General features: G+C 39.4%; 1 protein-coding gene and 1 non-coding gene across 2 annotated transcripts; both read left to right on the top strand.

The window, feature by feature from the left end:
- The first annotated feature begins 1849 nt into the window (after positions 1 to 1849).
- RDH14 (retinol dehydrogenase 14) lies at positions 1850 to 7127 on the top strand. Its single transcript, XM_062573163.1, has 2 exons — positions 1850 to 2221; positions 5580 to 7127. The coding sequence occupies exons 1-2, from the start codon at positions 1850 to 1852 to the stop codon at positions 6195 to 6197; spliced, it is 990 nt and encodes a 329-aa protein (XP_062429147.1). The 3' UTR covers positions 6198 to 7127.
- A 228-nt stretch (positions 7128 to 7355) lies between these two features.
- LOC134139344 (U1 spliceosomal RNA) lies at positions 7356 to 7515 on the top strand. The gene has a single exon (XR_009958123.1). It is a non-coding gene; the product is annotated as a U1 spliceosomal RNA (small nuclear RNA).
- Positions 7516 to 24007: the final 16492 nt, after the last annotated feature.

Below are 24007 nucleotides of genomic sequence, written 5' to 3'. Positions count from 1 at the left end.
AGAGCAGACACAACGGTGTGCCCTGGTTAAAATACTTTTCGGTGTAGTCATTAGTCTCAAAACGAAGTGAAGCACTAAGAACAGAGAGAGAGACCATTTTCTGCAGTAAAAAGACAGACAGGAGAGGTTTCAGAGAATCCAATGTGTTTAGAAGTGGTGCCTAGGAGCCTGTTCCTGCTGCCTGAGAAGTGTGACAAATGGTCAGAAGAGATGGTGAGCATGCTTCCAGAAGAATCTGATACATCTCCTTGGCTGTAACGTGAGCTGAAGTCAACCTGAGAACAGACTGTGGCAATGTGAACAGACCATGGGTGACGTCAGCACATGTCAGTTAAGTGGAGGTTACTACTGCAGATGCTTATCACATTCAGAGCAACCATAGGAAACCGGATAAAAGGTTCATGGGTTTCCTCTTGGGTTTCTAACATAATTTCCCCAAACATGCCAGGTCTTGACCAAGAACAGACATGTTCATAGCAATCAAGCCTGTTTCTGATCCTCCCCCCATCTCAGCCGTTGTTTCCCGAGACTCCACCTACCTGGCTTCCCGGCTTCTAGTCCTGACCCTGAGCCTCTGAATCTCTGTTATCTCTCCTCACTGTCACTATCTTATTCCTAAATCTGCACTCAGCCTTATTATTTTTCTTTCTTTTCTAACCTACGTTGCTCTTGACCAAAATTCTGTTGCCCTTTTATTGTTTCCCTGTACATTTCTGCTAGCAACCCTGCAAGGAAAAAACACGAAAAGGATTTTGAGTGAGTGAACCTCAGTGGCCACGTCTGCCTCACTGGATGTATTTGCATTCCCTTAGGTGGGATGGTCATGGTCTGGCATTAATAAAGGCATGATCTGAACACAGGACATGAAGATGATAGTTGAAAACTGGGTCTGGGTTGAGGATTCAAAGCTACTTTGGCAGGATGGGGGGACCCTCAAGACACCCTCTCTCTGATCTAAGATATTTCTAATGCATACCAACTGTGTCACACAGCACAGAGACCTGCAGTCCAGCTCCTGCTCTAAACACCAGTTGGGCATTTTCACATCCATATTTGATTGCTTATACAGTTGATTCCTACAAAAATCTTAGTTTATGTTTTCAAGAATTATCTGAAACTGCATGCAAGTCCTCTTCCTGCTGACAGGATTTGCAGATAACAGCAAAAACACCAGAGAGATCACAAAAGATAACTGACGCTAGAATCCTGCATGGTTCCAGTGCTCTAAATCTGAAAACTTAGGGAGGCTGGAGATGATCACTACAAATTTATTCTTATAGTGAAACACACTGTCCTTTCCACATTAAAAAACAGTGAAAAGAAGAATCCCAAAGGCTTCAAACGCAGAAAGGAGAACAATAATAAAGAAGGAAAAGCCGCACGCATGGGATTGCCCACATATCTTAAATTTTAAAAATATACCTTTCTAAGCATCCTTTGGAGTCGGATTCCCGGGTGTCGCCGCGGAGCTGGAATAACCCCAAGCGAGCGCCCTTTGAAGCGGCACTTTCCTCCCAGCCCGAAGTGACTTCGAGCAGCCTCGAGGCCGAAGCCGCCTCGAAGGCGCCGGGCGGCCGCCGCCCTCGGGGCACGGCCTCAGACATCGCTCGGGCGGGCAGCAGACAGCCGCGGACGCTCGGAGGCGGCCGCAGCGCCGAGCCTCTGGCTCCACGTAAGCTGTCAGCCGCGGAGCCGCCGCGGGCCTCGACGCGGCCTCACGCCCCGCGGCCGCGCCGCTCCCGCCGAGGACTACAAGCCCCACAATGCCCAGCGAGGCGACCGGCCAACGGCGGCGCGCGCCCGGCGCGCATGCGGCCCGAGCGCCGCTCGGCCGCGGCGGCGCGGGGTGATGGCCGCCGCCGTGCTGGCGGCGGCGCTGGGTGGGGGGCTTTTCCTCGTCGCCTGGCGCTGGCTGCGGGGGGCCCGGGGCAGCGCGGCCGCGGCTGGAGCCAAGGCCGCCGCCTCCATGCGGGGCAAGACGGTGATCATCACGGGGGCCAACAGCGGGCTGGGCCGGGCGGCGGCGGCCGAGCTGCTGCGGATGCAGGCCCGCGTGATCATGGGCTGCCGCGACCGGGCGCGGGCGGAGCGGGCGGCCCGCGAGATCCGCGCCGAGGTGGGCGAGCGGGCGCCGGCCGAGGGCGGCGGCGAGCTGGTGGTCCGCGAGCTGGACCTCGCCTCGCTGCGCTCCGTGCGCGCCTTCTGCCACCGCGTCCTCCAGGTACGGCCGCGCGTCGCCATGGCTACGGCTGCAACGGCCGTAACGGCCGCCCCCCCCCCCCCCGGCAGGAAGGCGGGAGCCCCTTCGGCAGCGGCGGCCGCGGGGAGCGGGGCCCGCCCGGGCCTCGGCGGGTCCAGCGGCTCAGCCCGGGAGGAGGAGGAGGCTGGGTGTGCGGCGGGGCCGCCGCCGCTGTTAGGGCGCCTTGGCTGTTAACCGGGTGTTGGACAAAGCGCAGGGCAGCGGCAGCCGGCTCTGCCTCGCGCCTTGGGCCTCGCCCCGGTGCCTTCCCCTCGGGGGCGGTCTCCTGCGGCGGGACTGGGAACGAGCACGGACGGATCGGGAGAACTTTGTAAAGTATTACGGTTTTATTATTCTTGTGGTTCCGTTTTTATCAGGCTTGGTTCCTCTTGCTGGCAGTCCAGTTTGGATGGTACTAGATGTTGCTGAGTTCTGCAGGATTTGAAAGGAGGGTGTCAGTAAATTAACCATGATTTGAATTAGTAACTTGAAGTGTAAATTTCATACGGATTTGGACTGCTTTAGCATTGAAAAGAAAAAGCTTTTTTTTTTTTCTTTTTTTTTTTTTTTAACAGGAAAGAAATATTTTGCCTTTGCATTTTTTTTAATTAACTTGACTTTACTGCTTTAAATTGGTATTACAGCTCAGCCCTGTCCTCAAAGGAGTAAAGGCTCACTTAAAAGCATTGCTCACAGTTACATCAGTCCTGCCTCCTCCTCAGGCTGTCCCTCACCATGCATTTCAAATCTGTTGGCCAGTGCCAGCTGAATTTAGGAGATACAAATATTTATAATGCGTAGAGTTTTTACAGATTTTCTGAAAATTTGTGGTTAAGTAGAACAGACACATCCAATCAATTCATCTGACAAAAGTGCTGCTAGATGAGTTCAGCTTTACTTTAGACACCAGAGTTCGGACTCTCCTCTCATCACATCTAGCTAACCAAACCGTGAGACACAAAGTCATAGGAAATCAAGCTTAATAAATGCTGCACCTTTTTAGGTACTTAGAAGATACTTAAGTGCTGTGGAAAGAGGAGAGGAACTATCTTCCATTAACTTTCAAATAACTTTTGCAAGACTTAAGTGTCTGAAAAAGTCAAGCCCTGTGTGCTTTAGTGGAACTCTCTATAGTCACGTACATGAATCAAGTGATAAGGTCTGATCTTCCTTTAGCATTCTAGGAATATATGCATATACAAAAGGATGTAAAACATGCAGAGTAAACACTAAAAAATAAATATTGTCTAATCTTTTTAAATTAAAATTAAATTAGAAATAAAGTATAAAAAAATCCAAAAATGTAAATTGTTTAGTGTTTCTTTAGACTAAGTGACTATACGAGAAAAAATGGGTGGAGAAACAGAGAGCACCTGTGTTTGCAGAGCACTGCTGATACTTCCATTTTAATTTACATTTCTAAAGTAATCCCAAAAGTAGCTAATGGCAGAGGATGTGAGTTATTACAATGTCCAGTTCAACAAATACTTTCTTTTTGAGATGAAGGAGGCTCAAAGATAGGTAGGGTGAGGAAACGATGCACTCCCACAGCTGAACTTAATCTGTGGAAGTTTTTCATCGCAGAACAGCAAGTAATCCATCTTTCACTCTTTAGCTTCACTGCAAAAAATAAAGGACTTGAAGATGTTGGAATGCATCATGAAAAATGGAGAGAAGTGGAAACAAGCTTCAGAAGCTAAAAGAAATAACTTTGTCTCTCAAATTGATGTCTTGTATGCTTTAATGCAGTTGTTCATAGTAGCTGCCTGCTTAGCATTGGTCACATTGCTTCAGAGTATTAAATCTGGAAGTCTCAGAATGTAGCTCGAGCAGAAGGCCTGCTCCTTGAAGTTTTAAGGCTTGCAAAATAAATCCCCAGGTCAGATGCTACAAGAAATATTTAAAGCAAATTTCTGCTCTATAGAAGAAAGTGGATGTGTCACTTTAATGAGCTATAGATAATACCTATTTAGATAATATTTGATTATATCCTTGTTTAGTTGTAGTAACTATTATGCCTCTTTGAGGGAAAGAACTGAGCCTGATGGTCTTTTGTTCATGTGTCGGGGACCCAATTGTATGAAACACTGAGCAACATCAAGTCCCACTGAAATCAATCAGAGGTTAAAGTATTTGATATTTTAAGTGTCTGATGCCAGCATCATTAACTGAATACCAAGTACAAACTCAGATTTTATTCTCTTTGCAGGCAAATGGGATAAATTTTACCCGGAGATTCTTTATTTTTTTTCACTAAGATGTTCCAAAGCAATCTCTGCTTACCACATTGGGTTTAAAGATTTAGTAGTAAAGAAAACATGTGCTACTTTTTCTATACAATGGATGCATTTTTGTTAGTCACTCAAATGTCATGTGATAAGTTTTTGCCAGAGGTGTGTGGAAGTGCTGAATTCAGAGCTTATTTAAGAAGTTTGGTTTGTTTTGAAAAAAATCATTGTTTGGGAAAAATTTGGAAAGAGTTCTGCACACTGTAGAATGTCTCCTTAATTCTTTGTTTTCTCCTAACCTGGTCCAGAAATACTGATCCATAAAATAGCATGTGCTGAGCATGTAAAAATTTCAAGCCTCAGTCCCATAGACACACTAAGTTCTTAGACTCAACCACTATGAAGCTTGTTCCTGCCCTGTTCAATTAGGATCATGAATGCTACTTTTCTATGACATTCTGCTCTGCAGTTATCACAAACCAGCACAATGATGTGTAGAGAATTTTCAAGTGAAATCGTGTTTAAAATCATGAGAACATTGTTTTGCAAAGTTTTTCATGAAATCTGCTTCCCAGTGAGATGATGGCTCTACAAATTGACAGTTTCTGTTCAATAGTGAGGGTAATTTGGGGGGCTAACATTTTTTTTTACATATTTGTTATCTTTGCATGGTAGAGCCCATACCCATGGCTGAGATTTACTGTAACTCAAATTATGATAGTGTGTAGATGCATCTGCTTTTGCAATTGGTAAATTGGTAAAAATACTGCTTTTCAGAGGAAAATAAAATGCATTACAGAAAAGTTTTCACTGAGTTGTTATACGAAAAGTTGTTCTTAGAGAAACAGATGATTGTGTTCTGCCTGTATTAAAAGTAGACTTAAACCTACTTAAATATATTTAGATTTTACCTGAGGCGTATATTCAGTTTAGTAGTTGTTTATTTCTTTTTTTCAGTAGTGCATTAAGAGAATATCAGGAAATTGCAATTTAGAAGACTAGGAGTAAAGTTATTTCTTTCTAACAGTGATCAAAGAAACAAGTGTAATGGTATGTTTTGTATGACAATTTATTATAAAACTGAATCTTTTTTTTTTCTTTCCTGTTTAAAGGAAGAGCCAAGGCTGGATGTTCTGATTAATAATGCAGGGATATTCCAGTGTCCATATATGAAGACAGAGGATGGTTTCGAGATGCAATTTGGTGTAAACCACTTGGGTCACTTCTTGCTCACCAACCTTCTTCTGGGCCTCCTCAAAAATTCTGCTCCAAGCAGGGTTGTGGTAGTATCCTCAAAGCTTTACAAATATGGAGAAATCAACTTTGAAGACTTGAACAGTGAGATAAGTTACAATAAAAGCTTTTGTTACAGTCGGAGTAAATTGGCTAACATATTATTTGCAAGGGAGCTGGCCCGTCGATTAGAAGGGACAGGAGTCACTGTCAATTCACTTCATCCTGGGATTGTCAGAACAAATCTAGGCAGGTATGTGAATATTCCTTTCCTGGCAAAACCCCTATTCAATTTGGTGTCATGGGCTTTCTTCAAAACACCTCTGGAAGGAGCCCAGACTTCTATTTATTTGGCCTCGTCTCCTGATGTAGAAGGTGTCTCAGGGAAATATTTTGGGGACTGCAAAGAGGAGGAACTCCTGCCCAAAGCCATGGATGACTTGGTTGCAAGGAAGTTATGGGATATCAGTGAAGTGATGGTTGGACTTCTGAAATAAGTGCCAGAGACTATCTGCTAAAAAGAATGCAGATAACTATGCAATACATATTTACAACAGTGTAATCCTCACCTTAAATGGTATGGGAATACATACTACTTTGCTCCTAGGTGTTAGATAGAGGAGTGATTTATGCTGGAATTTAGTTTGGAAATAAACAGTAATCTGTATTTAATAGAGAAGCATTAAAAAAAAATTCAGTTTTAGGGTGTGAGTATAATTTCTGATTAAATCTCTTTGGAAACCTGTGTTCTATAAATAAAAATCAAACACAACTGTGTTATGCAATATATATGCTTATTTGTCATGTTCCACTGCTTGTGGTCAAGTTGGACAATGCAGGGTATTGATGGTGAAACACTTCTCCTGTATAAAGGCTATGAAAATTGATCCTAATATTAATAATAGGATTGTTGTCTTTTTGAGCCATCATGATGACAAATGGAGTAAACAGTTTTACTGGTGTCTTACACTGTAATCCTTTAGGCCTGTGAGTGCTAGTGAAAGATTTGTCATCAGTGATATATAGTTCAGTGAACAAGAGCTCTTGAGCCATATATAGCTCAGCTGTGAAGCACAAGTCAACTTTGTGAATAATGTCATTGCCATTCAATGAGCAGATATACATGGTGCAAGCAGATTTTTTTCATGTGTGCTAAACTTGCTGTTTCTTGATATGCACAGACACCTTCATTTCTTTGAAAACTTAGTTGACCAATGTCTTATGGTCTCAGAAGCACTTTGTGTGCCATGAGTTGTATCTGTGCAAAGTTTACAAAAAGATCTCAACCCTGACTAGACTGAAAAAATAGGCTTTTCAATATGTGTTTGGTTTGACTGATGGCACTTTAACTCAGTAATAAGATGAAATAAGTCTGTCTAATAAAGCTTAATAACACTCTTAAATAATAAAGAAATATTAAAAAAAAAGACTTAACGGCATTCATTCTTTCATTGTGGAAGATATAATTCAGGAACCAGAGCTCTTAACACTGTAGCTTTGTTTCACAGCTAAAAAATTCACCTCAATCAGTTTAGGGAGCCTCTGCTATGCTGAATTAGCAGGATCAAAATGGTCCCCAAATAATCGACACAGCTCTATGTAACGTTCATGTATTTACTCTTTTTGAATTCATGTAATTAATAGAATCATATAAAATACTTACCTGGCAGGGGAGACACCATGATCAGGCAGGTGGTTTTCTGAGGGTGAGGCTCATCTCTTGCACTCCGGGTATGCTGACCCCTGCGATTTCCCCAAATGTGGGAAACTCACACATAATTTGTGGTAGTGGGGGACTGCGTTTGCACTCTTTGCAGGTGCTTTAGCTCTGTTGGTTAGAGCATGGTGCTAATAATGCCAAGGTCACAGGTTGATCCCTGTATGGGCCACTTGTTTGAGAGTTGGACTAGATGATCTCCAGAGGTCCCTTCCAACCTTACTGATTCTATGATACTCAGTACGCTTCAAAACACTCTGCCTACATAATGTTTATGACCTCTTGTTTTGCTTTGAATTAATAAAATATTTGAATAGTTAATTTAGGATAAATAGAATAAACAGAAAATGGTAAAGACTGAATTATCCTAGGAAAACAAATTACTCAAGTGGTATTAGTAAGTGATGTATTTCATAGGTATTTATAAGTAAGTGATAAAAATCTATGAGTTCTGAACTTCAGTCAGCACCCCTGTTTTTGAGACTCTTTCTCTGGTTGTTTAGTCAGACTCATCATTTTTTAACTTTAGCACAATAGAGTGGTACTCATCTCTCCTTCCCCTTTCCTAGCAAGGCCATATTTTGGGTGAGTGACTTCAGTGTGGGACAAGATCCCACTTTCGTTGCAGAAAATCACAAGGCAAAGTAGGAAAAGCATGATTTTTAAGCATGTTAAGTGTTGTACTGCTCACTGTAAGGCAAGGGGTAGAGAAGAGAATGTTGTCAAAGGGTAGTCTGAGTGTTAAAAAAAATGTCTTTTAAGTAACATTAGATGGAGGCTAATAATGTCTTTAGAGAAAAGTCTAGGCTTTGATCTTTATTATTGCATTTCATGTTTTCATTCTAAATGCTTATAAGTAACTATGCCGAACTCTTGAAACAGCCCAAAAAAGAATTGAAAATTAATTAATGCATTTAGTATGCAGCATAAAGTAAAGCAAGGGAATGTTTTCATGAATTGCAGGTTGTCTTGGGCAACAATATGGAACACTTCTACCAAAGAACAAGGACATCCAATTTTAATGCTTTATATTTAGGGAGATACAGACAAGCTGAGCCAAACTTGGATTTGTATTGTCAATATTACTGTAATGATACTGAAGCAATATTATTGCATCGTTTCACTGAGTGAAACGAGTGCATGCTTCTTGCAAGAGAAGTCTGAGATGCAAAGGTAGAGACAGCAGAAGATTACTGGTCTGAAAATGCTGTGGTAAAGAACTGCAGTGAAGCTATCTGAGGAACGTAAGAATATATAACTTCACAGACTGAAGAACAAGCATATTTTATCCACTAGCCTTCAAAAGCAAATATAGATCTACATAGAAATAAGAGATGTGATATAATAAGTACCAGCTGTGTGGTGTGACTATATAAGAAGTAATGCTTCATGCATCTACCTTTATTTCTGCAACGTTTCAGGAAAAAAAAATATTATCAAAAAATTACTATCTTCCTGTAATCATATCTGAATCACAGCCCTTGTCCTGTAGGACAGTGATTTCATGGTATTCTTAATGAAATATAATATGCCTGAGTGAATATTGCCTGAAAACCTTTTGAAAGGATGGGTTGTTAGGAACAGTAGCATCAAAATGTAAGATTTTTTTCAACATTAGATTTAAGGAAAAATTGTCAAGTTCAAGGTTGAATGTAATTTTGTTTCTGTGGTCCAAAAAGCCTTGCTTACTCTGTTAAGACTGCTGTTACTGTTTATGTGATATTTTTACTGTTCTAGTAGCCTCTATGAATTCTAGGCTTTATAGGGCAACAGCTCTTTGCACAATGTATGTAAGTGCAAAACCGAAGAGGAGTCCTTACCTCAACAAGAAGTACTGGTAACTTGATCAAGATTAGAGCTAATCATTTTGGCCAAGAAAGTTAGACTATACTCTTAGATCTTAGCTCAGATATATGTCCGTGGTTTGAGGATTGTCTGCTGAATGTCTTTCCTTGGAGCTGGAAGAGGGATGGATGGCTTGTTCCAGCCACTCCACGCTTCACTCCAGTATTGCAGTGCTTCCAGAAAGAGATGGCAAGCTCTCCATGTTACTGTTCTATAACCTATTTAATCCAGGTCTATTTGGTGCAGTAAAGCCAAGAGAGTCACGTTCCAGATACCTCCCTCTGCCAACGCCACCACTTGAGCACCACAACCCTCAAATAAAATGGTTTCCAATTAAGAATGGAGACTGTAAACTGAAAAAGGAGTTAAAATTGGACCATAACCAGGCGTAATATGTAAAGTCCAGGGAAACGCAAAACAGTATGTTTCACAGTTAAGGGCAGAGGCTGATCACATTGCTGACAGCTACATTACAAATATGCAATAAAGATACATTAAGATGATTTTTAGATCTGTGATAAACATACATGCTCAGAGGCAACTCTTCTGAATGCCAAAACAGGCCTTCACTTCCATATCTGAGACAGGGAGGTCACCACTGTAGTGGTGTTAAGTTGTCCATTTGCAAACAGTGCTCTAACATTCGTATTGGAGCCTTAGGCCACTTTAAGCAATGAATGAAGTGCTTCTACGTGGCTCCATTTTACATTGATTAAATTTGTATTCTGCAACACATTGTAGACTAACAGTATTCTAAAAGGGTTATTTTAAAATCTGTATATGAGTGTGTGTGTGTCCGTGCAGGTACGTGGGCAGGTGCAGTTTAATCTCTTGCTTGAAAAGACCAATAGGAAGAGCTGTCAGCAACTTCCTGAGGAATTGAAGGGAGGATGAGAGTTAATTGTTAGCCTGAGAGTGTCATCTGCTTCCTGGATTGACTTGACATGTGATGAGACATAAGGCTCAGAGGCAGATATGTTGGATTTGATCTCAGTGTTGTGCTCAGTTGCTTAGAAAGTTACATCCAAGTAGACATATTCATTGTCTGCTTGCAGTCAGAAAACATGTAGGCACAGCTGAAGGAAGGAAAATTTTGCATGTAACAGATAAGGAAAACAAGCTTAAAGTGAGTTAAGGGGAATATTGCCAAAGTGCTTCAGAGTAACTTACTGATCTTTGGTTACAGTACTTTCAAAAGTGTCCCTGTAAGCAACTTGCCTCATGGTTAGATCATGGTTAGACTTTGAGAAAGAAATTGTTTCTACTTTTTTTTTTTTTTTTTTTTTTTTTGATTCTCAGTCCCAAACCAACTACAAGCCAGGCCTCCCTGCACACATGGTGCTATTATAGCTGAGGTTTCTGCCAGTGAACTAAATTGCAGTTGCATGTATTTATTTTATATGCCACATCTGTTTAAGTAAAGAGAAACTTACGTACGTTTAAAAAAATACTGAGTCTGTCATCAATTTACCTTCCTTACCTTGCCACAAAGCCCAACATCTATCACTAGGCAAAGGGACAGCACTGTTCTTTTAGTTACTACAGGCAAAACAGCAGGCAGGCTTATAAACTCAGCGTGAGTCCTCCAGTAAAAATTCTCCATCTTAATGAGATAAATGATCAGTTTTTCCATGATGCAGTAAAAACAGAAGTATTTAAACTGTCCTCTCGTTCTGCAGTGTTTGCCTGGTTTGCCTAAGCTATGTGAATGCTTCACTGGGTTCAAAGCCAGGGCCTGCAAATGTGTAGTGTGATTGTGCTTCTGTTTTTAAGAAAATGTGGGTAATTCCCACTTCAAGCATACTTGATTTCTTTCCACCTAAGGCCATAAAGAAAATAAATAACTTGCAAAAGTCATACAAATAATTTTAAAATAGGAGGCCTGTTCCCTTTTTCACATAACTTTTTTCCAAACTAATCACTTAGAGGTGATTGACATGCAAAAAGATCGAGGAGGCATACACAGTTGAATTACTATTTTTGATCTGTGTCAGAATGGCACAGCTATTTCTCTTAACAGAAAATTGCTACCGCCCTCCGGACTTTTTACCTACCACTTCAACTACCACTAACAGCCTCCCTCCTGTTGTAGCTGGATTCCAATCTGAGAAATTAGATTTGAATATTTAATTGTTTCCAAATGTCCTGCATAACATGGAGAAAGGAATGCTTTCCTAATCATTTATTTTTGGGAAGGTTGGCACACTAACCACTAACAAGTTTAATAACTTTTTTTTTTTTTTTTTTTTTTTTTTTTTTTTTTTACATTTAAGAATGATCGCATCTTTTCAGATAATGTAACAAAAACTTAAACTAGAGAGGGAAGGAATAGATAGCTTGTTTGCCATGAAAGTTTCAGAAGGCTGTCACGTACTTGAAATCTATAATATTCTGCTCAGCAAGGAGCAGAGCATTTCTTGATGTCTACTTCACAGAATCATAGAATCAGTAAGGTTGGGAGGGACCTCTGGAGATTATCTAGTCCAACCCTCAAACGAGTGGCCTGTACAGGGATCAAACCCTCAACCTTGGCATTATTAACTCATGACCAAAGAAAGGAGTCTGAAATCTTGGTCCTGCCAAAAGTAATGAGAATCAGGCACCTAAGTACTTCTGATGATCCTGGTTTCTTGCCTTTAGATTTGGGCATTAGGGCCAAGCCAGTTGAATTATGGCTTATGCAAGCTTGATGAATGAAGCTGTATGCCCTTCTGTGTATGTGTGGCTCTTTTTTTTTTTTTTTTTAAAAAAAAAAAAAAAAAAAAAAAAAGATTTTACAAATTATGTTTCTCTTTATGAGAATGTTGAATATTCTGGCATATTTTCCCCAAAATGTCATTCCATCTCTGAAGGTGTCAGGATGCTTCTCAGTTTGCCAGCTGGACTGCAGTTTGGTGATGAGTGATGTTATTTCACTTGGTTTCAATACTGCTGCAACCTTCCTCAACAGTAGGCCAGTATCCTGGGCCCTTCTGAAGTCATTGCATGACCATCCATTCCACAAATCCCATCTGCCCTTGGGCAAGCAAAGTTAGGGCCTTTCTAGATCCTGTTTTCAAGGAAGGGATCATGAACAGCATCTGCAGAAAGGCAAGTAACACACTGAAGGCCCAGGACCCATAAACATTGCAGTAAGTAGGTTTTGTATCGTTACAAATCATTATGGTCTGCTTTATGGATAGAAATATCTCTTCCAGTGTATATAGATAGGTATTTTAGCCATTAGCCTGCCTTGAAGGCCTGGCTGTACAGTACTGTAGGTGTAGCCCATGAGTTGCCTATAGCAAGCTGAAAAGTGCTGCAGTATACGCTTTTTGGTATTCCCAAGGGCCGAGATCCTTCATGTCCTGTTGAAGTCAATGATAATTCTAGTTCCTCTAGACTTCACTTGGCTTTGAAAATACTTGGGGGAAGGAGGAAGGGACACTCATTTGGTCTGGGCAATTTTTTTCATCAAAATTTCATTTTCCTCATTTTCAGTCAGCACTACTGGAAAGACTCAGAGGTGTCCCAGACTCACCTGCACAGATATTAATAAAACATATAAGCCTGCTTTATGGAGGTATTTGTTCATAATATTTTGCTATAAGTAGTGACTTTCAAAAACATAACTTCGCCTTTTATCTATTAGTTGAATGACATTGCAAACTAATTGTATCTCAGTACACCCAAAACCAGAATCCTGGAATAGTAGAGCAGAATACTCTCTGCTATCTTTCTACTATCTTTCACACACAAATTCAAAAAAAGCAACCTGACAAGTCAAAACCAACAATTAAAAAGATTCGGTTCAAATTTTTGTGTGTGTATTTTTAAGGACTTTTTGTTTAATTTTCGATACCTGATATTTGGAAAAAAGGGGTTAAAATATCTGGAAAGGTGAAAACAGCCCTGTTTCAACAAAGCAACACAGTTCTTCACTGTGGAAAACCTATAAAATGAAAGGAAATGGCTTAATGTGGTAGGTGTTCATTTTTAAGGGCTCTGTTGACAGAAGTAGATGAATGAAAATACTGTATTTCATATTTGCCTTTTGTTCAGTAAATAGCATAGGTTTTGATCTGAGCAATAGAATTTTGATGCTGCCTAGAGGGACAGCTTTATACTGTGGTGGTCTAAACTGAGATTTTTCATTAATATGACTAGTCAGAATAGGTTATTTATTTATTTATTTATTTATTTTTAAAATGATGAAGTCAAAGAGAAGACCAAGAAAAAGCACCACAGAGTTTGTCTTGTACTCATCTGGAAGAGTTTATTTTAAATACATAACATTGCTTGCTGCTGTGGAAATGAAAGTGAGAGTTGCAGCTTTCTTCCAATGCCATCTGGCAGATGAGTATCTTGTGTACGGTATTCACTAATCCAAATAAGCCTGTGTGTGGTAGCATCTTCTCTTCAGTGATCATGCAGCTGAGCTGGCTGAACCTTTGATGGCTCTCACACAAGGCTATCAACAGAACAATGCAACAGATTGTTTAAAATTAGAACAGTATTAAGGAAAGAGATATGCCAGATTCATCATGCCTTTACCTTTATTAAGCACTTTCCTAACCTGGCCTGAGCTTGATGTTTCCTTTTCATTCTATGACTATTGTTCGTAGTTTTATTTACTCCAGTCCTACTTCAACTCCCTGAATTCAGTGCTTATGTGTAGCCTTAGTGCTCAAGTGGGACACTTGAATTCTTAGATTAGTATACTTACTCTTGTGATAATCGTGTTTCCTTCTATAAGGTCCTTTCCTGACTTCATGAAACCTTTATTCCTGCTGAGAAGTAACTCCATCTCAACAGGACAGCACTACATTATAACCAGTAGTTTTGTGGTAAGGACCTCTGTTAGGAACTGTTTCATCTCCAGCTGAGGATATTCCCTTTACCAGGCAAAAGATCTAGTTATTTCCTTCTTACATTAAAGTTAGATACTGCCTTCTTTGGTTGTAAGATGAAAGGAAAAACCTTGACTGCTTATTTTGGGAAGAAAAATAAAGAATGCCTCAAGGAACAGATCCCAGGCTATGAGTAGAGGAAGACATTCACTTATACCCTTGTATTTCAGTTCTAGGGGGAGTTGGTATTCAGTTACTCTGCCGTGCTCAGGACTATCTGCTGGTTCCCTTCTCATTATGTGGGTTTTTGAATGACTTTTCCAAAGCACCTGACTTTGTGTGCCAGATAGGTCCCTAGTTCTGGTTTTGTATTCCACTCTGAGGGTTAAAGACATAAAAGTCAAGTGTTTATTGTGCCTTATTTGTAGGCATCTCGGTTTTTTTTAACTGGATCTGGTCTTGATAGGTCCATTCACAAAGTTGATGCAATAATCAATTTGTGATCATCTTTTTTCAGAATCTGCCTTTTCAATTTTAAGAAAGCTGAACAGTTCTGAAAGTGTGGATTTTCTTCAAGGATTGATCAAAATCATTTACATGTGAAATTAAAATATATACAATATAGAGAATTTTGTAGCAACAGTGAGGAAAAAATAGAGAGCAGAGCTCTTTTCCTGAAGAGCAGCTGACATTTTGAGCTCACTGGCTACATCAGTATTTCTAAGAGTAAGTGCCAGGACCTGTTTCCTGAACCACAAGCCAAATGGAATAGTGAGGGCACGTTCATGTTGTCAAATTCTGTTATTCCCCAGAGCAGGCTTGGGTACATCCAAACTGTCCATGGCCCATGCTAACTCCTGAATCATACAGAGAGCTGTTTTGGAAAGTATTAGCTGGTCAGAACTAAAACTGTGCCAAGAACTGCCCTAACTATTAAATAGTATAGATGATCAAGTTTCAGTTCCTGGGCTGGAGCCCTGTCACTATTTAATTGAGTAGAGCAAGCATAGCCAAACGTATGCCCCCTTACTCCCTCAAGTGTTAACAGAATAGATGTGATTTTTCAATTTACTTTCATGACATTCAGATCCTTCTGGAAAAGTGAAGGATATTTTCTCCTGCTAATTTTATAGTGCTAAAATTCCACTGACTTTACTGTAATTTCTATTGACTGACCCTGTAAACACATGGAGAATTGGTACTGTTATTAATATCAGCATGTCGTCATGCTTTTTTTCTTTTTCAATTTTATAACTATAAGCCTGATCTCTTGGAATTGTGTCTGCTAACATAGCACTGGACTATGGAAATCTTATTTTATCAAAATGTGTTATTCTTGGACTAGAATTCACAGAATTACACAGTTGTTCTTTATAGATCCATAGATTTTTAAAGCCAGAGAAGGCCCTTAGATTATTTAGTCTGACTTCCTGAATGACACAAGCCATTTAATTTAACCCAGTTAGCCTTGTGTCAAGTCCAGCAATTTAAGTTTGGCTAAGGCTTATCTTCAAGAAAGACATCCAGTCTAGATCTGCAGCTATCGGTAGTTGGAGAATCCATCACTTCCTTTGGCAGTGTATTCCAGTGGTTATCACCCTCACTCCTAAAAATGTGTTTTGATTATTGCCTGAATTTCTCTGGCTTTCACTTCCAGCTATCACCTCTCATTACGCCTTTTTTTGTATGAAACAAGAGAGCTGTTGTTATTGCTTTGTATTTTCTCCCTGTGGTGATACTCACACACTGTAATCACTGAAATCATCACTAGATGTTTTTATTAAACTCAACAGACTGAATCCCTTTAATTTCTTATTGCAAGCCCCTTTTCCAAGGTTTCAGATAATTTCTGTGGCTCTTCTCCACATCCTATCCGTTTTTTTTATCTCTTTTGTGAAATTAGACAACACAAACTGGTTGTCATACTCCAGCATCTCTCCATTTACAGTTGTTCTGTGTACTTCTCAATACTTTCTCTCTGTTACTCTAACACTATCTGTACTAAGCTACTAATTTAAATGTGCCTGGGGCTATTCCTTGGCAATGAGGCCAGCTGGAATATCCCAGTCTGCATCTGTACTTTTAAACACTCTTTATCTTTCACAGCAGGATATCTGCATCCAAACTACTTTTTGAGAATGGTTCCTGGCAAGTCCTAACATTTTGGTTGAATTATGGAATTGTCTTGGAAAGTGTTGGCCCAGGTCAAAATCATGCCAGGGACCAGTCTAACATCCCCATTACAAATGGTACAGTGGTACAAATGGTCACCAATCAGTACCTAAGAACATTCCTTCATACTTTTTAATTCACTAGAGCAATCTAAGAGTTTCCAGATGTCTTCAAGGCATCACTTTGCTGTTTTTAGCTTCAGTGGAAGTTTTAAACAAAGATATGTTTCTCTTAGGTAAGAAACCTAAAAGTCAGGTACGTGGTCTCAGCAGGTAACCTGTGTCAGGTCATGATGTAGTCAAGCTGGAGACAAGCACCTCCTGATTTTCATTCAACTCATTTCCCTTAGATGCCTGGTTTTGAGTGGTCTATTTGGTGGGATTTCTCTTTACCCACCTCACCACTGAATACAATGGTACCAATTAAGGATTCAGGTCTAACTTTTTACAATTAGACTTATGTGACATGATTCCTACTCTGCTGCAGTTTTGTGAGATGATTCCTACTCCTACTCAGATATTCCTACTAGTGGCATTTATTCATTTAAGTCACAGAACTATTTTCTCTGAAAATATTACTCACAAATATATGTTTACTTGGATATTTTAAATAGTTTATTTGTTTATTTTCTCTGATTTTTACTCTAAGAATTGGGCAAGAAATAAAAACCTCCTGTGCCAAGTTTTGAAAAATCAAACAGTGGTTTTGTCTCCCCTTTCAGCGTGGTTCCCTTGACGTGGTGGAAGAGGTGATAATCAAGAGACCCTATATTGTCTGATCCTAAGACTAATCTGTGTCTTACACAGTATAGATGTTTTACTGGTTGGAACTCTTTGCTTGCTCCCCTCTCCTTCCTCCCACAAAAGGCTGTGAGGAGCATAGTCTTTGCCTATGTACTTAAGCCACAGACAGGAGGGTGGAGGTAGTATGTTAACAAACCTCTTCTCTAGTCTAAACCATAGTCCACCTTGAATCAGCCAAAGGATTTTCTCTGACTGTAGTCAGAGAAACAACTGGTGTTGTTTCCCAGCCCGGGAGCTCCCAGAATATCTTGAAAAATATCTGTTTGTTCTGATGGATAGAATGAAAAACCTGCCACGTCTCTTTCATATATTTACCCACTAGCCTAGTAAAAAAGTTAAGGCCAGATGCAACAAAACATTTTAAATATATGCCTAAAACTTTTTTTTTTTTCCTTTGTCAAGCTGCTCACCTATGCATTTGTGCACAGCTGATTTGCCTTGTTGTGGTTTCTGGATCCAAGGTATACTTTGCACTTTAATTAATTGCTATTTTTCCTATATTCAATCATACTAAGTTAGAGGATAGATACTAAAGGAATGCACTTAAAGCGGTACAAAACCGCGTGGGAAAGGTATTGAGCATAGGCATAACTTTGACTCCCTGATTATCCATCCTAACTTATTTTTAGCATTGCTCTTGACTCTTTTTTGGCTCATTCCAGCTGCTTCCTCCAAGCTGTGATGTGAGGGTAGCTCTCTCTTGGCAGGATAGGTAGACAAGACTTGGAAGTGGCTACCTCTGCTCTATGCAGTCTTCCAATATTATTTCATCAAGCTGTGTATCCCTAAATGCTTCTATGTGCCCTCATTCTGCCTCTCAGGGCTTACAGCTCAGTTTAATGCTGTAAAAGCATAACAGAGTACTCCAACACAGCTCTCATTCAGGCGCAATAAACTGAAAAACATGGAAAAATGGCTGTTTTATGGCAACAAAGTCATCACATGGGGTCTTGGGTGGACATAATGCTAAATGCTATGAAATATGAAAATATCTAGTATCCTCTAGACAGTTAGGCGTAAGTAATATAGTTAATCTGCATCGTTTGGCCTTGAGACCAAAGTTGACCTTTTCAGTCAACACTGTAGACATACTCTTTGAAATACAGTTTGCATTAATATCGTGTTGAACAGAGGTCATAGACAATGTAAAAGGCTCTGATTCATGCAAAAGCTAGAGGTGGTTCTTATAACTGCTGTTCACCTTCTTCAAGAGATGGATACTTGTGAAGCAAGAAGAGATGAACATATTCAAGTCATTGCACTTCACAGGCCAATTTGTTAGCAGTATATTTTGACAGTTTCTGTTTTACACTGGGCTATGAGTTGTCATAGTTTTGAATCAGATTCATGCTCTGTTCAGCCATCCTTGCTGCAGGGCAGTAACTTCAGAAAGAGCGGAAGCGGTAGCAGGGTGCAGTAACTGTTTCGGTCACCCGAGCTAAATCTACCTGCCCACATGAATAGGAGCCTTGAGTTTCTTCTCGTTTGTAAACAAGCTTTAATATTAACTTGAGTGAACAAATACAAAGCTTGAACTATTATTAATTCCCACCTCAAAAAGCACTTGTGTTCAAAAGAAATTTGAAATGGTACCTGATCTGGGGTGAGACAAACCAAGGCCTGTTGCAGACGTATAATGAGGATTCATTATTACTTTCATTAGGTTTTATTATCATCACCTTCAGTGACACATACAGTGTTTATTTCATCACTCTGTAAGGAGTTTAAACATTACAGCAGCAGTCTAATATTTCTCAGCACCTGCCCATCTGGCAACTCGTTGTTCTCTAAAGTTTGTTCTGCCACTGTTAATTTTGGATCAGCACTTTTGCAGCTGATCAAGGTGTTGAGATTACTTAAAACAAATGTTTCCCAGGCAAATATATCACCATTTGGTTCCACAGAGTTCTGCCAATGAAAGGCAACTTCAGCAGCTTGGGCCAGCAAAGCGTATACACAGACAACTGTGATGCAGTTCTATTATTTCTGATGCATTGTAAATTCAGCATTTTCTTCCCTTTATCATTTGAGATCATTTAGATGTCTCTTTGAAAACTAATTTAAGAATGCTGGCAAAAAACATAATGTAACATATGCAATTTATTATGTTAACAATGTCTGATGAAAAAACAAATATGAGTAATCCTGCTGAGCAAAGAGAAAGCAAATGCACAGAGAAAGGAAATGCACTCTTTATGGTGTAGTTTGGTCTGATCTTGGTATAGTACAGTTAACATACTTTGAAACAGAAATATGCATGGCAAACTTTTGTCATAAGACTCTAATAAAATTCTCTTTCTCATTTTTATTTTTTTCCTTTCAATCTTCCCCCTTGTTTTATTCAAATAAAAAAATAGAAAACATATTTTACCATCTATAAAAAAACAAATTCTCCTCAGCTGCTGCTATTAAAAATACTAGAACTCCGTTCCATTAGATTCCTGTTTACCCTCTGCACAGTATATAGTATAGCATGGAAAACAGTCCATAAACTCGATGTCATTCATGGAGATTTTAATAAACTCTGTGCTTTCTTTTTTTTGGTAGGGAAACCAAGTAGCTAAGTAAGCTAGAGCTTCATTGCCTAAAGATGATGGAAATAGCATGAAGTAGGCACAGTCAATAGTCAGCCAGTTAATATAGTGAGAAATCCATTTAGGTTGTTGACTCAGTAATTTATTTTCTGTGCTGTTGATTTAATCTCTGCCAAGAGAGAGTTTAGTCACGGCTTTGTTAAATGCATCATAAGTAGTTATTTAGAACAACTGGAAGAAAATACTAATGGGCAGGTCATGGTTGGACTGGCTTGGAAGAAGACTGGGAATTTGTGACTGAGAAGGTCAAACTCCTCCTCTTTGTTCCTCAACTCCTCCAAATTATTCTGGGCTTACTCCCAATGTTGAGTGTACCTCACCGATAAACCCCATATGCCCATGTGGCATCACACTAGACAGGCTGCAATTAAGCCTTGGAGCGTTGTAAATTCACTTCCATCTGCCTTACAGAAATACTTCCTCAGGTTTCAATCTTTCTGCTTAAAACTTTCCACTGCTCACTGGGGGAAAATTCAGAAGTGTAAGTCCCATTGATTTTCCAAGAGAGGACGTTTTGTTCCTAATTCTGTTAGATGATGTTAAAAAAATTTCTCCTTTATTATTTCTAACTACCAACAGGGTAGATAGTGCCATTGCACTGGAGGAAATCAGCAAACGAATCCACGTGTAAATGAATGCTATTAACCATCAAATTAACTTCCTCAGCAGTGGGCAATACCATACTTTGTTAAAGTTCCACTCTTATTGTCAATTTGCATCCAATTTACAATTTTAGTCTAGGAAAGTTTATCCTTGCTTTTTGTTAGCCAGGTTAACTTTAAACACAGTGCTTAAATTAGTTTTTTTTTTTTTGATCTTTCAGCAAGTCAAAATGGTTGCCAGTTTTCTAGAAATTAACAAATTGACTATTTCGTTATATAACATATTGTTTGTTTGAAATTTGCACTGAGGCATTGCCGTGTGTTTGTATATATGCTTCAAGGATAGATCTGCTCTCTGTTCATAAATTACAAAATTGCTTTTCATTACTCCCTATGCATTCATCATGAGTTTGACATATTAGTTCAAGAAACAGTGAGATTTCCAGGAAGAAATGAAAAAAATTTTGTATCTATTTGCCGGTCATGCTGAAATTCTCGATAACAATGATCTACCTCTGAAGGTAACCAGCAAACAAACTCACTCTATAAGACTTACCTGTACTTTTAGTTTTGCCAGATGTGTTGCATAAAATGTATTTTTATTCCTCTACTGACTTTTCACTGGTAAGAAATTCAGATCTTTTGTTGCCTAAACTTGATAAATGAATAGAGAGGCAATAAAATTATGACTTTAATAGCTTCTAGTTATTACTAGAAGTTAAGGGGTTTTCATAATTAAACATGTTATTCACACTGCTTAAAATGGTGTTATCAAAGACTGAACAAGTGAACATTTTGAGTAAAGGAAGTTTTTGTTTAACTTCTTGTTAGCAAGATTGACTTTCCCCTGAAGAGACACATCTAAGTGGTAGCCTCAAGAGTCTCACTTCCTTTTTAGCTGAGTTGTACCAATAATTCTTCAAAACAGAATTGCAGCTTGATGAGCAGTGTGACATACACAGTAGTTTGCAGTATGTTACGTTTAGGGTGAATGTGAGCAGAAATCAAGGTGAATTGGTCAGCCCCTTTGAAATGTGCCTTGTATCTTCTCACAAGTCAATCTTGTCATTTTGGTTGAATATTTTCTTCAACAAAATGTCAATTATGGAATGGATATTGTAGAACATAGCAGGGGCTTTATATATGATATTTGAAAAATTGCCCTTGCTTTCTCAGGCAAACTGTTGAAGCAGGTCCGAGTTTGTAGTTTTTCTGTCAGCACATATTAATTTAAAAGCCTCCTATCTAATAATAATAGCTTTAAACTGTTTATAAGGTTGATTTTAATAAACACTGCCTAACATAGACCAGTGCCCAACATAACCAGTTGATTCAGTGCCACTATTATGTCATCTTTCATTGGTGCTCTGAAAAATAGCACAAACAATTAAGATGTCTGAGGTATGTCACAATACTGTAATCAAAAGGAATGTATTATTTAAATATTATAATAAGCTCAGAGGTGTCTTTTGAAATAGAATGATTTTAATTCAAAAACATCTGCCTGAAAGTCCACAGAGATTGAAAATATCTGTTTATGAAAACATACTAATTAAAGGCTCTAAATACTTAGAATAGTTCTCTGGCTATGTAAGTTAGTCCAACTGATAGCAAAACTTGACATGTTTCATATTATTTCAACTTCTTTTATTTGAACAAGGGAATAGATAAACAGAAGGAAAAGATTCTGTTGTTTTTTTTAGATTTTGTAAAAATATAACCCGAACAGGGGTCAGTCTTCAAATGCATGTTTCATATTGCTTGGCTGATACAAGTAGCTGTAAGGATAATATCACTTTATAGGAACGGTGGAACTCAACTCTCCCCAACACTGTGCAGTAGGAGAGTGGAAAAAAAAGCATAAAGCAAACCTTCATCCACCATTTTTGGTGTCTCGGATAAATCGGAGTCATTAGAATCATAAACTACTACTGCTCCTATGTCTGTTAATAAAAAGTCCCCAAATAATTATCATCTGCTTCATATAAAACAATGGAATAACTGTTTGGTGTTTGGTCTGTAAGTCATCAGATGTCATTATTACAAGGGAACTTCAGCTATATCATGGAGGAATAAATACTTGGGTTAGCTGAGATGTCATTGTTCTAAAGAAACGGCTGTTTAGTTCACTGCTTTATGCTCTAACTAATCACGTATAATTCAGCTGCACTAGTTTAACACAGACTGTGGAGTATCATCTCCATTATTGCTCAGGACAAACAAAGTTATCAGTGCATATGCATCTGTAGTTTAGTTATAAGAGCTATGCAATAAATTTATATAGGTGAATCTCTGCCTGGTTTGGATTTATCAAATGTCAAAAAACAAATGATCAGGACAAAGTCATTGGGTGGATGATTGTCACTGCAGGATCTCTACACAATTCACGGAAAGGCTTGAGCACCAAAGAGTGGGGTTCCCAGAACGTGACAACCAGAGTGGGAAGTTACCTGCCGTAGCCAGGAGGAAAAACTCGAGAGGCCAGGTGGACTTTAAGCTGCCCCATGCAGAACTCAGTCCATCTTTTACTCTGTTTTAGTAGCTGTTAACTATTTCCTTGAGTTAAGTATTTAAACCAGGACAACCTTAGTTATAAAAAAGGAAAAGGAAAAGCCTTTATGATACCCAAATAGTTAGTTCAGACTGAGGTTCAGACCTGCTCTTCCGCCTGTTTTAGAGGTAAGACTTACAGCCAAACCTCCTCTATTTAAGTGTTCAAACGAAATATTTAGTATTGATTGTATTATGTGCTATTCTGGGGTGGAGTTTCTACGGACTTTCTTATTGGACCCTGTTGAACCATACTGTACCCTGTGTACTGCAGTTAAAGATGAATCAGAGCAATATATGACTCTTTCACTGGGGAATTCCCTGCAGTTTTCATTTTGCCCTGCACTAGATGAATCTGACTGTATTTACTTCACTGTCAGTGTGTGACACCTGGGAGAAGCCAGAGTCTGGAAGTGACAGAAGTGATAATAGTCGGTTAAATTACTCAAGGCACTAATCAACACTTCAGCCTTCACTTACATAATATGAATGGCACATTTTATCTGACAGCAGTTCTGAAGCAGACAACTTGATTAAAATAAATAAATCTATAAAATCTGGATCTTCTCTTTCTGCTCTCCACTTCCAGCTACAGATTACTACTCCCTACCTTAGCTGTACATCAGAAGACCATTTTTTTATAGTCTAAGCTGACCATATGCATTTTGTCTTCCAAAATAACTGTCCATGGAGACTTAGTTTCCAGCATTCAATGCTTTAGACATCAGTATTAATAGGAAAAAAAATGATCACATTGATCTAGCAGAAGATGCAAAGAACAATTGCTACCTTCATATCTTTTTTTGTCTTTTTGCTCCAGTTCTTGTGTTTCCACAGACTGCTTTAGGATAGGCCTACTGAGTGGCCAGCTCTCATGTTCTAGATTACTCAGTGTGCTCCCCTGATTAAAAGGGCTTGGGAATTACATTCATAACTTAGTTCAGCTCAGGGGTGGGTATCTTTGTTCATCTGCTTATGTCTATACTCTCAAATGATTAGATCCCAGTTCCTCCATAGTTCCTGGTCCTCTGACTGTCTACACTTTGTCAAAGTAATGTAGTTCACTTCAAGCTTTCTTTTGGAGCAGACTAATTAGATTCCTTAGGACCACGAGGTGTAAACTCCAGGGAAATTTTGTTTCCTATGCTGCTCTTATTAGGCAGAACAGGCAAATGCACCAGGACTGGCTTTCTGC

Source organism: Rhea pennata, chromosome 3, assembly GCF_028389875.1.
Source record: "Rhea pennata isolate bPtePen1 chromosome 3, bPtePen1.pri, whole genome shotgun sequence".
In the NCBI taxonomy this organism is placed as follows: Eukaryota; Metazoa; Chordata; class Aves; order Rheiformes; family Rheidae; genus Rhea; species Rhea pennata.
Note: the sequence above shows the minus strand (reverse complement) of the source record. Positions and strands in the feature narration are given on the sequence as shown.

What these genes read in the sequence shown, in the direction of transcription:
- RDH14 (XM_062573163.1), top strand. Translation starts at nt 1,850, where the DNA reads ATGGCCGCCGCCGTGCTGGCGGCGGCGCTGGGTGGGGGGCTTTTCCTC. An exon ending in TCTGCCACCGCGTCCTCCAG is followed by an intron (nt 2,222 to 5,579) that starts GTACGGCCGCGC and finishes TCCTGTTTAAAG; the next exon opens with GAAGAGCCAAGGCTGGATGT.